Genomic DNA, 13,627 nt, shown 5'->3' on the forward strand with positions numbered 1-13,627 from the left:
CATGTTCTAAATTTCTGGGTGCTGAGTGAGAAGTGTGGAGTGCCAGAATTAAACACTCCTATACAGCACCTCATTTGAATGTAAATGTGTGGAATACTGAACTCAGTCTTCTAATTAACACTGGCATCATTACAAGGAAAATGAAAAACTGGGAGCTGGCAAGAAAATATATAAGCAAACTTTTATATGAATAATTAAGCCACAGTTGAGCTTGCACTGGAACCCTTTTATCAGCCTTTGATTACAGTTATGAGCAAAAGCCAAAACATTTCAGAGAACTTTAACTGGACTGAACTTAACATACTTCTTCCATGTACACAAACAGAAGCCACAGCTGGTGTACACTGGTGTAGCTCCACTGACTTCAATGGGATTACACTCATTCATACCCGTTGAGGATCTTACCCACAGTGTACTAAAATATTGTTAGTACCCATACTTCAAGACTTTTTAATTTCCATCCATGACCTGTAGACAAGTGACCCATAGGCAAATTGTAAAATGAATACAAAAACACTGAAAGTTTTCTTTCATCTCTTGTCAAACCACTGACTGCCATTAACTATGCAACATGGTATGAATGGGTTTTTTATTTAAACAATGTTGCAAGTTGTTATTAAATATTTATGTAGTGTCATAGCTTTGCATGGTTCCTTTGTCTGTTACTGAGTTTTAGGTTACTGTCTGGTTTACCATCAAGGATATCCTGCTAAAGCCAACAAATACAAGCTGCTGTTTTAATATGCATTTGCTGTGGGCAGTAAACAAAACAGAGACTAAGACAGAGATTTCACTCCACATTTTACAGTCTTTGCTCAAGATGTACTAACGGGATTTCACAATCTTGGAGCAGATGAATCTTCTCTGCAATGCAAATCATGGATAAGTACAGCACTTATTAAAGAGGAAATGACTTCAATGGGAAATTCAAATTATCAAATAATGTATGAATGTGATTCCTCCTGTGCATAAATAAAATATAAGTTGTTATGTGGCAAGTTTCAGTTAGCAGAGATTTTCTGAGTGCTTGGGTTTTGGCAATAGTGAGTATTAGACAAAATGTGCAACACCACACAAGTTATTTTTAATAAACAGACTAGGGCACAATTTTGTTTAGGAGGACAAGTTTCAATTTTTCTCAGTATATGCCTATACTAAGCATTATCTGACCTAACTTTCAAGCATCTGCCTCAGTAGAGAGATTTAAAACGACAGATGTCTAGTCTTTCCACAGAGTCAATGGAGGGATCTTGTGGAAACAAGAATGAATCACACCTACATCATCGAGTCACAGAGAAGTAGGGCTGGAAGGGACTTCAAGAAATCATCCAATCCAACCCCCATGCTTGGAGAGGATCATCTATATCTAAACCATCCTATGCATGTGTTTATCTAACCTATTCCTAAAACTATCCAATCAACTCTGTTGCACAGCTACAATGCACATGGCCCCAAAACACCAAGAGCCTGTCACAGGTAAAGCAAGGAGATGAGAGCTATCAGTTTCCTACCACGGCAAGTGTTGTTAAAATGCACTAGAGAGATGAAAGAGGGCCATGCTCCCCTGCTACAGAGGAAGTGTCTAACATAAAACATACACACAGTGCTGGGAAGCAGAGACAATCATGCAGGACTCCCCTTTCCACAGGCTACAGGGGAAAATTCCTTTTTACCTTGTTCTCCTTCTAGTCCCACAAGCCTTGCATTCTTAGCTGCTCAGTAGCCCAACAGGATGGGTAGAGAGAGACCTCACCTCACTTATTTGGCAGCCAGAAATTTGGAGATGGGGGAATAGCAGCAGTGTTAATGGCTGTTCCCCTGCTGCCAAATTTCCACACCTGTGAAAAGCCTTGCAGGCCTGATAACGTGGCTCTGCATGCTAAATCGCACTGGCTTTCGGTTGGAGCTGGAATATGGAGTCAGCACAGCACATGGTCAAATCTCAGGCACAGGGTCAGGGCAGCATGCTGAATCATGCTCACAGACTGACGTTACCTGAGATCTGGTCTGCAGACTGAACTTTTGCTACTTTGCCACCCCACAGGCCCACCAGAAGGTTGGGCATGACTTTTCTAATCAGGAGGTTACCAGGCAAAAGCTGGACAGAAGCAGCAGCAGCATCACCACCAACCATTCTGAGTTGTAGATACGAGTTAAAAGTTGTGGATTATGTCCAGGTAACGAGCAGGGTCTCTCTGGAGATGCATGCAGATGTTGTGCACTTTCAGTGAGCCATTCAAGCTACACAGAAACTTAGGCAAGGAGTGAGACTGCCCTGGGTTGGCTTACAAGCCTACAACCCTGTGTAGAATTAATGAACTCTAAAATGGAAGCATACACTTCATTTAGGCATCTACATTAACATGTAGGATGCTGGTGCCAGGCCAATCTGAACTGCTCCTCAGAAATGTCCCTCTTCTGCCTCAGTCCTGGTTATTCTGCTACCGAATTTAATCTGGCCCAGGGAGTATATCTGCCCTGTTATGAAGGGGGAGAATGATCTACATTAAAGAGGGCTAGATACCAGATCCACTTACCTTGGAAACAAAACATTCTGCTATTGCTACAGGGTCATTTTCACAGTTTTCCAAGTCTTGCAAAAGTTCACTAATAAAAAAAGAAGGAAAAAGGAACATTATTTTTTATGATCCATTTTATACCCATGTACTTGACATAGCTTTGTCTTTCTTCACCTCATAATAATCACTGCAGTTTAAATGTAAGTTAAAACTAGACCAATATTCAAACCTGGAATTTTATTGTTTCCTCCCATTGAAAACGCAACTGTATTTACCTGTCTTCTGTGTTATTAACTTTATTAACCTATCATTAGGGACAAGATCTTCAACCTTAATTATGTACAGTTACATGAATATATAGATGATGTGTGTACCACATATATGTCTGTTCAGATATGCAGCCAATTACGCAGACTAGAGATCTGCAAGTGCATGTGGCCAATTTACACACATTTATAAAACAGGCACACCTGCAAATGTATGCATAGAATTACATGATCCTGATACAAGGAGTCCATTCTGACTCAACTTCAGGTGGTCAATACACAATGTTGCATCTCAACCTTACTGCCCCAAGTAATCTGAAACTGATTTCACATTCCTCAGTTGGTATTAGGATTTTATACTAGACCCAATCAACAGAAAAGGGTTGGAGGGTCTATGTCTTTTAACTAGTTTGGTAAAGTGAGGTGGCTGCTAGACCTGCTAGGGTCTTCCACTCTTTTTCCTTGCGCTGGTTGAGAGAAACTGTTGCTTTGTGTCTTCGCGGAACAGGCTCTTGGAAATGCCATTCCAGCATATACTATTCATAATCACCACGTCACAATGCAACACAGCTGACCTTCTTAGATGACTTAGACAAGTTTCGCTGCAAACCAACTCCATCAAGGTGAGTAGAAGGGGAATGTTACAGCAGCATATTTTAAAATCAAGGAGGAGACTCTGCTTCTGTTCATCTGTAGTGATGGTCAAATGGAATGGAGTGAAATTTAAAATGCAATGAAGCAAGTGTTCTGTTATAAGACAATTGTTTTCCAGCCTCCAATACTAGGGGCTTTGCTTGACAGGCTCTACCTTAGCTAGTTTGAGAAGCAGAGATACATTACAAAAAGGAAGGATTGTAATCACTTCACTAATAAGAAAACCTCCCATTTTGACTGGAGGGAAAGTAGCAGACTTGGAAAGAGTTTTCTTGAAGGAAAGACAAAGTAGACAAAGGATGCTTGAAAAAAATGCAGGAGAAAATAAAACCCTAAGTATAAACGTCAATAATTCTACCATGCCAAACAGGAGATGAATTCTTTACAACAGGAGGAAAGTCTTAAGTCTTCCGCTTAGTATTGTCCAAGATTCATCTATTCTTGGGGGAATGTATGAGAACATTTTAATTTTTCATTTTATTGTGCAAGATGCACAGAAAATCAAAAGGGAGATAATTCAGGCAGAAGAGGAAAACATCTGTGATGACCCTCTGGTCCCAGAGGTCTAGTTTGCTAGACCTCTAGCAAAAGTCCTACTGAGACAATATTACAGAACAATAATCCTGATTTCCTGTCAAATGGACTCCCTAACAGAAGCCTTTTCTCTTTTTCTTAGGTGCCATTTCTTTACAAAGGGATAGCTAGTTTCTTGCATTACAGTGCTGTATGCTCAGGATACAAAGCTGTATCTAGAATTTCTTCTTTCTTTTCACAGGAACATGATTTCCTATTTGAGAACCCAAAATGTAACAAAACAAGGACACCTGACTTGCCCTTATTCTTCAAAATTGCAAGAAAATAAATCACTCTATAACTCTGAGGAAGTCATTTAACCTCTGTACTCCAATTTCACCATCTGCAAAATGGGGATAACCAGACTACTATTTGCTGATACCAAATAGTGGAGAAATACCACCTTGTAAAATTTGCCATATTTTTGTTTAGAAGTTCAAAGGCAGTGATAAAGCAGTTGCTCCCTTAGTTCAGTCTTTCATTTCTTACAGACAACAAACAAATAGCATAGCCTTTAGTATTTATGCTATGCTTATCAGGCTCATTGGCCATAAACTAAAAATGTCAACATTGCACAATGCAGTGCTATGCCACATACTTTGATTTGCTTTAAATAAATTAGTTTGATGCCAGAAACAATTCAGCTGTGGTTGCACAGAGCTCTGTGCAGGCTACTATACCCTGGGAGTGTCTACACATGTTGTTATGGCAATGTTGTTACTGCACTGTGATTTAGTACTTCCTCTTGGAAGTACTAAATCACAGTGCAGTAATGGCCCATACTGAGACACACATGCAGCACAGTTATTTTTAGCAGCTATTTTGCCATAGTGGCACACTATACCAGGGCAATGCGTCACTACAGCAAAGTACCTGCCCGTCACATGTAGATGCCCATGGATGCTATGGCGGCATACCATCATGTGAAGACATCACGCGCCCTGAGATGCAGCATCAATTAGCTTTTTGGAGTTTTGCAATACCACAGCAACAAAACTCCAGTGTAGATGCAGAATGAATGAATGCACATAAAGGTTGCATTTGAAAGAATCCTAACATCTCTCCATCTCATTTACTGGGAGAAATCACGCTGGTGTACTATGGGTTTCGGACTCATTTGGACTACGTACAAGGCAGTAGAGCCAGTGTTATTGTGGGTTGGAAGGGCTAACAAATAGGACTAATACTCAGAGGTCAGGAGAGGGAAAGGAAAACAGAATACCAGAAATTTGCACCCCATTTTTTTCATTTTCATCTTGATTAGGTTGAGTCAAAGTTTTGCCATATTCTACCGCTCCCTCCACTACCCTGCCTTCCAAGGGCTCTTTAGATGTCTTGGAGGGTATACTGTTTTCAAGGGAAAATACATTTAAGGGTGTACCTGAAGACATATTTTCAAAGTCTCAAAGTACCATAAGCCATCTAAGTATTATCAGAAGTCAACAGTAGTGAGCTAGATACCCAATCTCTTTCTTGTCCCTTTGAAAAAATCTTATATGCACATATATCTTTAGATTGCAACTAAAATTACAATCATCATTTGATCAGCAAAACAAGAAATGTCAAGTGTAGGCAAGTAGTTATTTTAATACTGATTTTCATCTACCCTGTGTTTTGACATGTTTATAATGAAGTCTCAAAATGTCATGCCTCCAATAAAACAGAAAATAAAGAAAAATATAGCACCAGCATAATCATGTGGCAAAGCTCATGAAGCCAAAACTGTAAGGGAGCAAATACTTTCTCCATTTTGTTCTATTTTAATTAAACGCTATTTTTTAAAGCATAGCATTAGAGTTATTTTTTTTTAAAAATGTTTCTCTTGACAATCATCTAAATTATGTCACTGTGAAAATAAAAGCAGGATTTACCCAACATGATATATTTGTAGAAGCTGGTCCTACCCCAATAATTGTATAATTGAGTAAAGACATTAGAAGGGTACTGTCAAGTGGTAGATGTAGGACAGTGGGAGATGCATGTCGGCAGATGCCCCACATGCCAGCCCAGATTCGGTAAATGCTCATTTGCTGGCCCCTTTCAAGCATTCTTAGGACAGGTTCACCTCAGGGTGCCTACAGATGTTTAGAGGCCATGCTCTAACTCATGGCACTTTACACAAAGCACCATGAGTTAGAGTCCTCCCCCTTCCCAACTCAGAAGATGTTTGGATGGTTGGGTTGGGGAGACTTGAGCCTGGAGGCTGCTGAACCACCCATCCCCACAGCTCTGGCTCCTTCCAGGGTTGTCAGCAGGACAGGAAGGGGGATAGGGAGGGAGCAGTACACAGTTGCTGGCTGGACTTTGCCTAGCCAGGGCTGGAATAGGGTGAAATGGAGCCCTGTTGCCTCATGGGCCCCCTCAGCTATTCTGGGGACTAGGGGGAGCCAGGCCAGGCCTGGGAGATGAGGTGGCTCCCTTCCCCCACCCAGGCCTCTAGACAGCAGCAGAAGCAGCCACTGGCTCAGCTTTGCCATGGCTGGAGTTTGGTGGGGAGGGCAGGGTGGAATCAGCCTCCTCACCTTGTGGGCCTGGCCAGGCTAGTATCCCAGCTAGGGCAGCGTGGGTGGAGGGAAGGGGGAGAGAGGGGAGACCATGAGGCAAGGGGGCTCCATTCCACACCTCCCCCTCCAGCTCCAAGCAGGCAAAGCCCAGCCAGCAACTGCTTGCTGCTCCCTGTGCTCCCCATCCCCTCCCTCCCTTGCTGACAGCTGCAGGGGTGGGGCTGCCTGAGCTTGTGCTTGCTCATGCAAAGGTGTGAAAAATTAACCCTCAAGGGAACACAAGTTCCCTAAGGCAGTGGTCTCCAGAGTGGGGTGCATAAGACGATCCATTGGGGTGCAGGAAGAAAATATTAGAACTTCTATTTCTATAAGTATACATATATTGGGGGGTGCGTGCTCAAAAATTTTTTACTGATAGGGGTGCGCAATCAAAAAAGTTTGGAGACCACTGCCCAAAGGCACTCTGCTCTAGAGTGCCTTCAGCTAATACCTGGTTTATCAAGGGTTAATTTTTCACCTGATTGGCCATTTTAAAAGCACTCTGCAGTCATCCATGTGTTATGTCACAGCTGTAGAACACTTCCAGGGGACCAACTGCACAAAAAACATAACTTGTGTAAGCGCCCTATGTGTTGTTGCAGGACTGTACTCAAGAGCACTAGAACGGGTTACCTAGACCAATATTTCAAACATACAGCCCATAGGCTGTATATGGCCCTTGGACCCATTTCCTCTGACCCATGGGGTTCTCAGTGGGCCTGTGAATTTAGGGATAGAGCCTACTGCAAATCTTGGAGCTAAGGGGCCTCACTAGGGATAGCCTTCAATGAGAAGGGGATAAACAATAGCCATGCTGACACAGTGCCACCTGCCTCCCTGTTTATGCTACTGTCACTGCCAGATCTGGATCTGGCCTGCCATTTGGATCTGGCCCAAGGGCTGGGTGGGTTTGACACCCCTGACCTAGACATGTTGTGCAAGTCTCTCTTACTGAACATTTTTAAGTGCAGATTAGAAAAATATTTGTCTGGGATTGTGCAGATGGGGATGATTCTGCCCTGAGCAGGGGACTGGCAGGACAGGATGATCTCCTAAGGTCCTTTCCAGCCTCCATTTTCTGTATTTGTAGGACTTATTTTAGGTTGTAAGTACAGCACTTAAAGCTGGAAAGTTTGTTTTAGAACATCTTTTACACTGCAAACAATTTGTAAAGACTCCTTTGGGATCAGACTGAGAGAGAATTATCCTCCTCTGTTTGGAAGGGGGCACAGCAAGGGAACTTCCTCCAACACACAGAGAAAGACAGTGGGAACAGGTTCATTTAGTCTTTGGAGATGCAGCTTCCAAAGTCAGGAACAGGATGCAAGCGCTGGTAGCTAGAGATGCAATCCCCAACACTGCCAGTCGATGACTTCTAAAAACCAAGAATTGTTCAACTCCAGGAAGCTTCCATGAATTGAATCAGCCTCTATCACTTCTGTGGAACAGCCACAAAATCCCAGAGCTAAAATCCCTTATGAAACCATCGTTAATAAATCCTACCATCTGTAGACAATAAGCACCTTTCAGAGTTAAGCAACTGTTCCCCATTTCTCTGAATACCTGTAGGCACCAAATTCCACATTTCAGATTAATGGCCAAATTCCCATTTAGAAAAACAAAGTAGTTTTGAAACTGTAAAAAATCACACATAAAAAAAAGGGAATTGAAAGCAGGAATTCATACCAGTCAAGTTAAACTTTTTTCAAATGTAAAACAAATAAATAAACAGACTTGAAAGTGCACTGAGAACCCAAAAGCTGCACGCCAAGTTTCAAACAGGAGTGAATTTTTACAGAAGAGAAATAAATCCCTGGATCTATATTGGAATCTATCATGAAAAAGCTCAGAAGGCTACAAGCTCACAATTTCCACATAGAATTTTAAATTAGAAGGCCTAGAAGATATTAAAGATAATTACTAGGACTTTGGAAGAATTTCAAATATAAGGTATATGACAGGCCCCAACTATTCTAGCAGAACTATTTCTCTTGAAAAAAAATGTTCTGAAAAGCTTTTTAACTTCTGCAGATCCTTGAATTGCGATACAAAAAACTGATGTTCTATTAATCAGTATTTACTTTAACGTCTATTTGGAGTTTTGGTGGTATAACTGTGCCTATTCTACTCAATCTCTCTCAAGTGCCACATTCACTTAGCAATTTTTTCCCAAGAAAACTGCAGTCATTTGCAAAATGCAATATTCATAGTGGTCTTATCCTCCTTTGGTGGAAGAAAGCCTATATGAGACAGTAAATCCAGTGAGTTTTGATATATAGCATTTCCTTCTAAAAATTCTGTCAGAACTGAAAGAGGCATGGTCCTAAACTCACAGATGTTGGAAGACCTGCATAATCCAATACCTGCAGAGGTGACAAAAGATTTTCTTTAAGTCACCAGTATATACTGGGATAGGATGTGGGGAGTTTTGGGGACTGCAGTGAAGACGAGTAAAAGATATGCAAAGGGTTTCTCTTGTATGAAGAATCTGAGGGTGCATAGAAACATCACATTTAGATTGCTGTAACAGAGCTTAGGGTGATCTAGATAGCTATATGCACAAGAGTTTTCAGGGCTTTCCATAAAAATGGTGTGTCCATCACATAGAACTAACTTTAGATCAGCGTGGGTTAACCACATCTAAAATGGGCTAACCCAACCCATTGAACACTTGCACTTATTCCCAGCACAGCTCTAACGTATTTCTTACCGTCCAAACCTATCTAGCCCCATGAACCAGGCAACACCTCCCCTCTCCACCACAGACCCACCAACCCCACCAAGAGACTTGTAGGCTTCCCTGCCTCCAGCTGCCCACACCTTCTCCTGTCAAGAGGTGAATACTTGTATGCAACAATCCCAATTCAGGTTTAGGTGGCTTAAACTAAGACACTTAAACCTGAGCTGTGTCCCATGAATGCTTGTTTGTACTTCCAGTGCATTAACTCAAGAAGCTTGAACAGTATGGAACACTACAGGAGCCAAATGTAGTGGAGGTTCAGCCACATTCAGGAGGTCATGATTTAGTAGAACTATAATGATGTTTCTTGGATAAAACAAGAACTCCATTTCAAGGTGCCTGTCATAGTAGGGGTCAGCTATGGCAGTGGTGTCAAAGGTATAAGCCATATGCTCGATTTGGCTCACAGAGCCCTATCATTTTGCTTGCAGTTCTGCCCATGGGTCTCTGATTGGACCCACACACTGCAGTTGCATGCATCACTCCTAGGCACACACTACAGTTGTGCTCGGGACTGGTTCCAGACACATACTGCCAGCATAGGCCACTCCAGCATGTGGGACTTATCTGCCTCATCTGGGGCCTGATGACTTTTACACCCCTGAGCAGCAGCAAAAGCATGCCTGAAAATCTACAAACACTCAGCACACAGAAGATATTAAAATAAATTGAGGGAATGTCAGGCCTAAAATTCACAGCTGAAATTCAGCAGTCTAGACAAAGACGGTCTAACCAAAAGCACTAAATAACCTTGTAGAGAATCAAAGAATATCCTTTTCCTTATTTATATTCATTGGTTGTATTGACCTGATAGAAGAGTATTTCTTTGAGTAGTTTTGTCCCTTAATGCAGGCTCTTATCTTGTTTTCATTCAGTCAAATATTAACTTACCTGTTGAAATGGTAGATATCTCGTATGTTTCCAAACAGGGCTGATCGCTCTTCTGTCCCAAGGGAGAGCTTGGATTGGTCAGTGATACAATCAAGGTAATCCTGCAAGATAAATGAAAAGGATACCTTAAACACTCCCATCCTTTCTAGATCAGTAAATGGAGCTGTCTTTAATAGTGCAAGATGAGTCCCCTTCATATCACTTTCACATTATTATTACAGTAATCCCCTCAGTAGCTCTACCCTGAACAGTCATTCTATTATGAAAGATAACAATACTTACCTGTTCAGCAAAACCATGAAAAGGGCTTGAGACTGAATGCTAAGTTATGCTGCTTAGACTGGAGAGTGTACGTTTTTCTAGCTACGATACATAGAAATGTATTCAGATTTTACCCACAATGACAGCTCAATTGTCTCATTTTATTGTCTCAGTAAGGTCAATGACATTCTTTCACATTTTTTTAAGTGAGTTACATTAATAAGACACTTGGGTTTGAACAGTACAGAGGATACAATAAGCAGAGGCTTGGAAAACATAACTATTTCAAAGAGCTATAAAAAGCATTTGCTTTTAATCCCAAAAGGGATAAAGCATAATTGCTGCCAGTCCATACAGGATAGAACTTTAATATATGTATATCTGTTAGCACATAACTGTACTATGTATACTTCTAAATTGCCCATTATTTTGGCACATAATCTATCAAAGATTTATTTTCATGTCTAGAATTATGGTACATGAATTTAACAGCATATGAACAAGAGAAAAAACCTGGAGAGTATTGTTCTTGAAGGATCATTGTTATTCCACATCATCTACTGTTCTTGATAAAGGCTCTAATCCCTAATGTGTCAACTTGCATTATAGTGCACCTTTCCTTATTGTTCAGTGTGTATTCGGGCTCTTCAGATAAGGGCAAACAAATCCACAGGGTTTAGGAGAACACAAGTTATAAAACAAGAAACCAAGTACATTGCCACATTTATAAGAGCAACTCTGTAGGAGGAAGAAAAACAATAAAGGAAAAGGGAAAACAGATGAAACAATGTGAAATAAAAATAAATAAAATCCTTTACCCTGGGGTTAGACAATGTGGTGTGGCAACCTACCAAAAGCAACACAACATTCCACAACACTAGAGGGAAGGAACCCTGCAAAATGTCAGCTAGACCATGAAAATCTGTACAATAAAACTGCATTCCAGAGTCTTAAAGACAAAAATTATGTGTACACACACACACACACACACACACTTTACACATATAAAACAGAATTAGGACCTGACAAAGTATTTAATTAAGTATGAATTTGACCTTTGGTATTTAGATGCATTCAGGAGGAAAGTTTTGAATTACAGGGGCTTCCATTCACTTATCCCTGTTCACGCTGGTATAACTGAACTGGCTTCAGGACAACCACAGGTGTGATAAAGGATCAGGTTTAGTCATTGCTACACTTGATTATTATCCCATTCATTTCTTCATTTAAAATTGAATCCAATACCCTTCCCCCCTCTTCTTCACCCCTCCTCCCCAATCAAATATTTTTCTTGCTACCCACCATCCTCAGAAACCAGTACCTTCTTCCTTATCAGCAGTGCAGGAAAAGCAGTTTCATTGTCTTCAGAAAGACCAACAAGTGCTGGTGACAAGTAAGCCTCTACTCTCTCCAAAAAGCCTAGGTGTTACTTTTGCACTGCACATCTGTGAGCCACCTCCCCTTCTAGCAGCCTGTGACCTAGTAGTTCAAGCCTGTTGAAATGTATTTGTGTAATAAGTTATTGAAACAAAGGCCCTAGGGCTTCCTCAACCCTGTAACTGACCTTCTGTTTTTCCTCAGAAGCTGTCTAAGTGTAGGCAGTTTGAGAAGTTTGAGGAGGCAGAAAGGATTGCTGTAGGTCAAAGAGCCAGAAGCAAATACAAAGTTGATCTGGGACTCTTCCAACTGCAGCTATAAAAATTGTGCTTCTTTTCAACAGAACCTTAAAGAATGAGTGGAATAAATTAACCTTCCTTGGACCAGCAAAAATAACGCCCCCCACCCCAAAGCAGCCATAAAAATGAATATGAAAGCTCAAATGGAATACATACCTCTAAAAAGTTTTATTGCTATTTTTAGTTCTGCAGGATGAATTGTAGCAGAATTATAGCATTACATGACAGAACATGCTTGAGAGAAACACCAAGCTTTAACAAAAAAAACATACAATGTGTTTTACTGTATAAAAAAAACTTCCCTTTTTTCATTCATATCACCCTTTCACGGGGGTTCCATTTTTCCAAGAGCAAGAGGCTACTAATTGTTACTTTTGTTTTTAAAGCCAGTGTATAGAAAACTATCAGAGTTTTGTGATATTGTCATCTCAACCAGTTTTATTTCATGTACACATTTTTGGGTGTCCCCTATCAACTCTTAAGAAAGAATGAAGAATCAGAACTTACTTTTTCCAAAATCAAAGAAAGCTCCACATGAGCTGGTGTATTGGAAACTGTCCAAAGATACGTTGATGTTGGCTTAAATTGAATAGCCACAACTGTTCTCTTTAGGGAGTTTTTTCCTTGGAACTATCTTTCATCATTCCTTCCCAAACCAGAACTACTTTAGAGAAACATCTGAAACTTATGGACCCTTGACTTCCAGGCACTTCCCAGGCTGGAAGCCCTGATCAGCTGATTGCCACACCATAATCCACTGTACATGGGAGTCAAGGGCTCCAATGTGCCCCAGAGGCTAGGAGCCCCAATCAGCTGCTGCTCCCAGTTGCAGACTCATCAGAGCCCTTGACTCCAATGCCCATCCCCACTCAGTCAAGAGCAGAACTGATTGGTGGGGTACATCAGAGCCCTTGATTCCAATATGCTCCCAAGACTGGGAGCAGGGATCAGTTGACTGGCTCCCCCTGCACCAGCAATATGGCATGATGGGACTCTGATCCCTAATCCCACAATCACGCCTCCCACTATGCACATATAGCTGGGCAGGAAGCACAATTGTTGGGTTTGTGCATCAGATCCCATTGTACCTATAGCTGAATGTCTGCCAGGGGCCATGGTTATAGTTTTGCTTTCCAAGGTTAGAGTGAACAGGACATTGCTTAAAGACGACTACTTGTTTTCAGTGAGGGAGACATCTGCATAAAACATGTACCTCATTCTCATGTCTTCAGGGAACTGTGCTGGCTCGTCTTTTGTTGATGCTGCAGCCACAGGTACAAGTTCAAAGGTGTGACTGTAGTTTGTTTAGATCTATGCAAGCCAGTTTTAAATTAGTTAGCTTGGGTAATGATAATAACGTTACCAAAGAACTATCATCAGCTAGCCACCTGATTATTTATCCAGCTTCATGGGCTGGTTATGCAGTCTGTACTGAGCTCCAGGCAGCTGCAGCTACATGATTATCAGCACCTGAATTAGCTAGCTTGGAGACAGCTATATATAT

At 41.2% G+C, this 13,627-nt stretch overlaps 1 protein-coding gene across 1 annotated transcript in view; it reads right to left on the reverse strand.

The window, feature by feature from the left end:
• Nucleotides 1-13,627, reverse strand: part of PLEKHG1 (pleckstrin homology and RhoGEF domain containing G1) — a 151,295-nt gene that overhangs the window by 35,189 nt on the left and 102,479 nt on the right. The window contains exons 3-4 of the mRNA XM_019550081.1: nucleotides 10,187-10,287; nucleotides 2,538-2,607 (exon numbers count right to left, since the gene is read on the reverse strand). Coding sequence (XP_019405626.1) covers nucleotides 2,538-2,607; nucleotides 10,187-10,287 — 171 coding nt within the window. The remainder of the gene's footprint in view (nucleotides 1-2,537; nucleotides 2,608-10,186; nucleotides 10,288-13,627) is intronic.

Source organism: Crocodylus porosus, unplaced genomic scaffold, assembly GCF_001723895.1.
Source record: "Crocodylus porosus isolate Cpor-Errol unplaced genomic scaffold, CroPor_comp1, whole genome shotgun sequence".
NCBI classification, from domain to species: Eukaryota; Metazoa; Chordata; order Crocodylia; family Crocodylidae; genus Crocodylus; species Crocodylus porosus.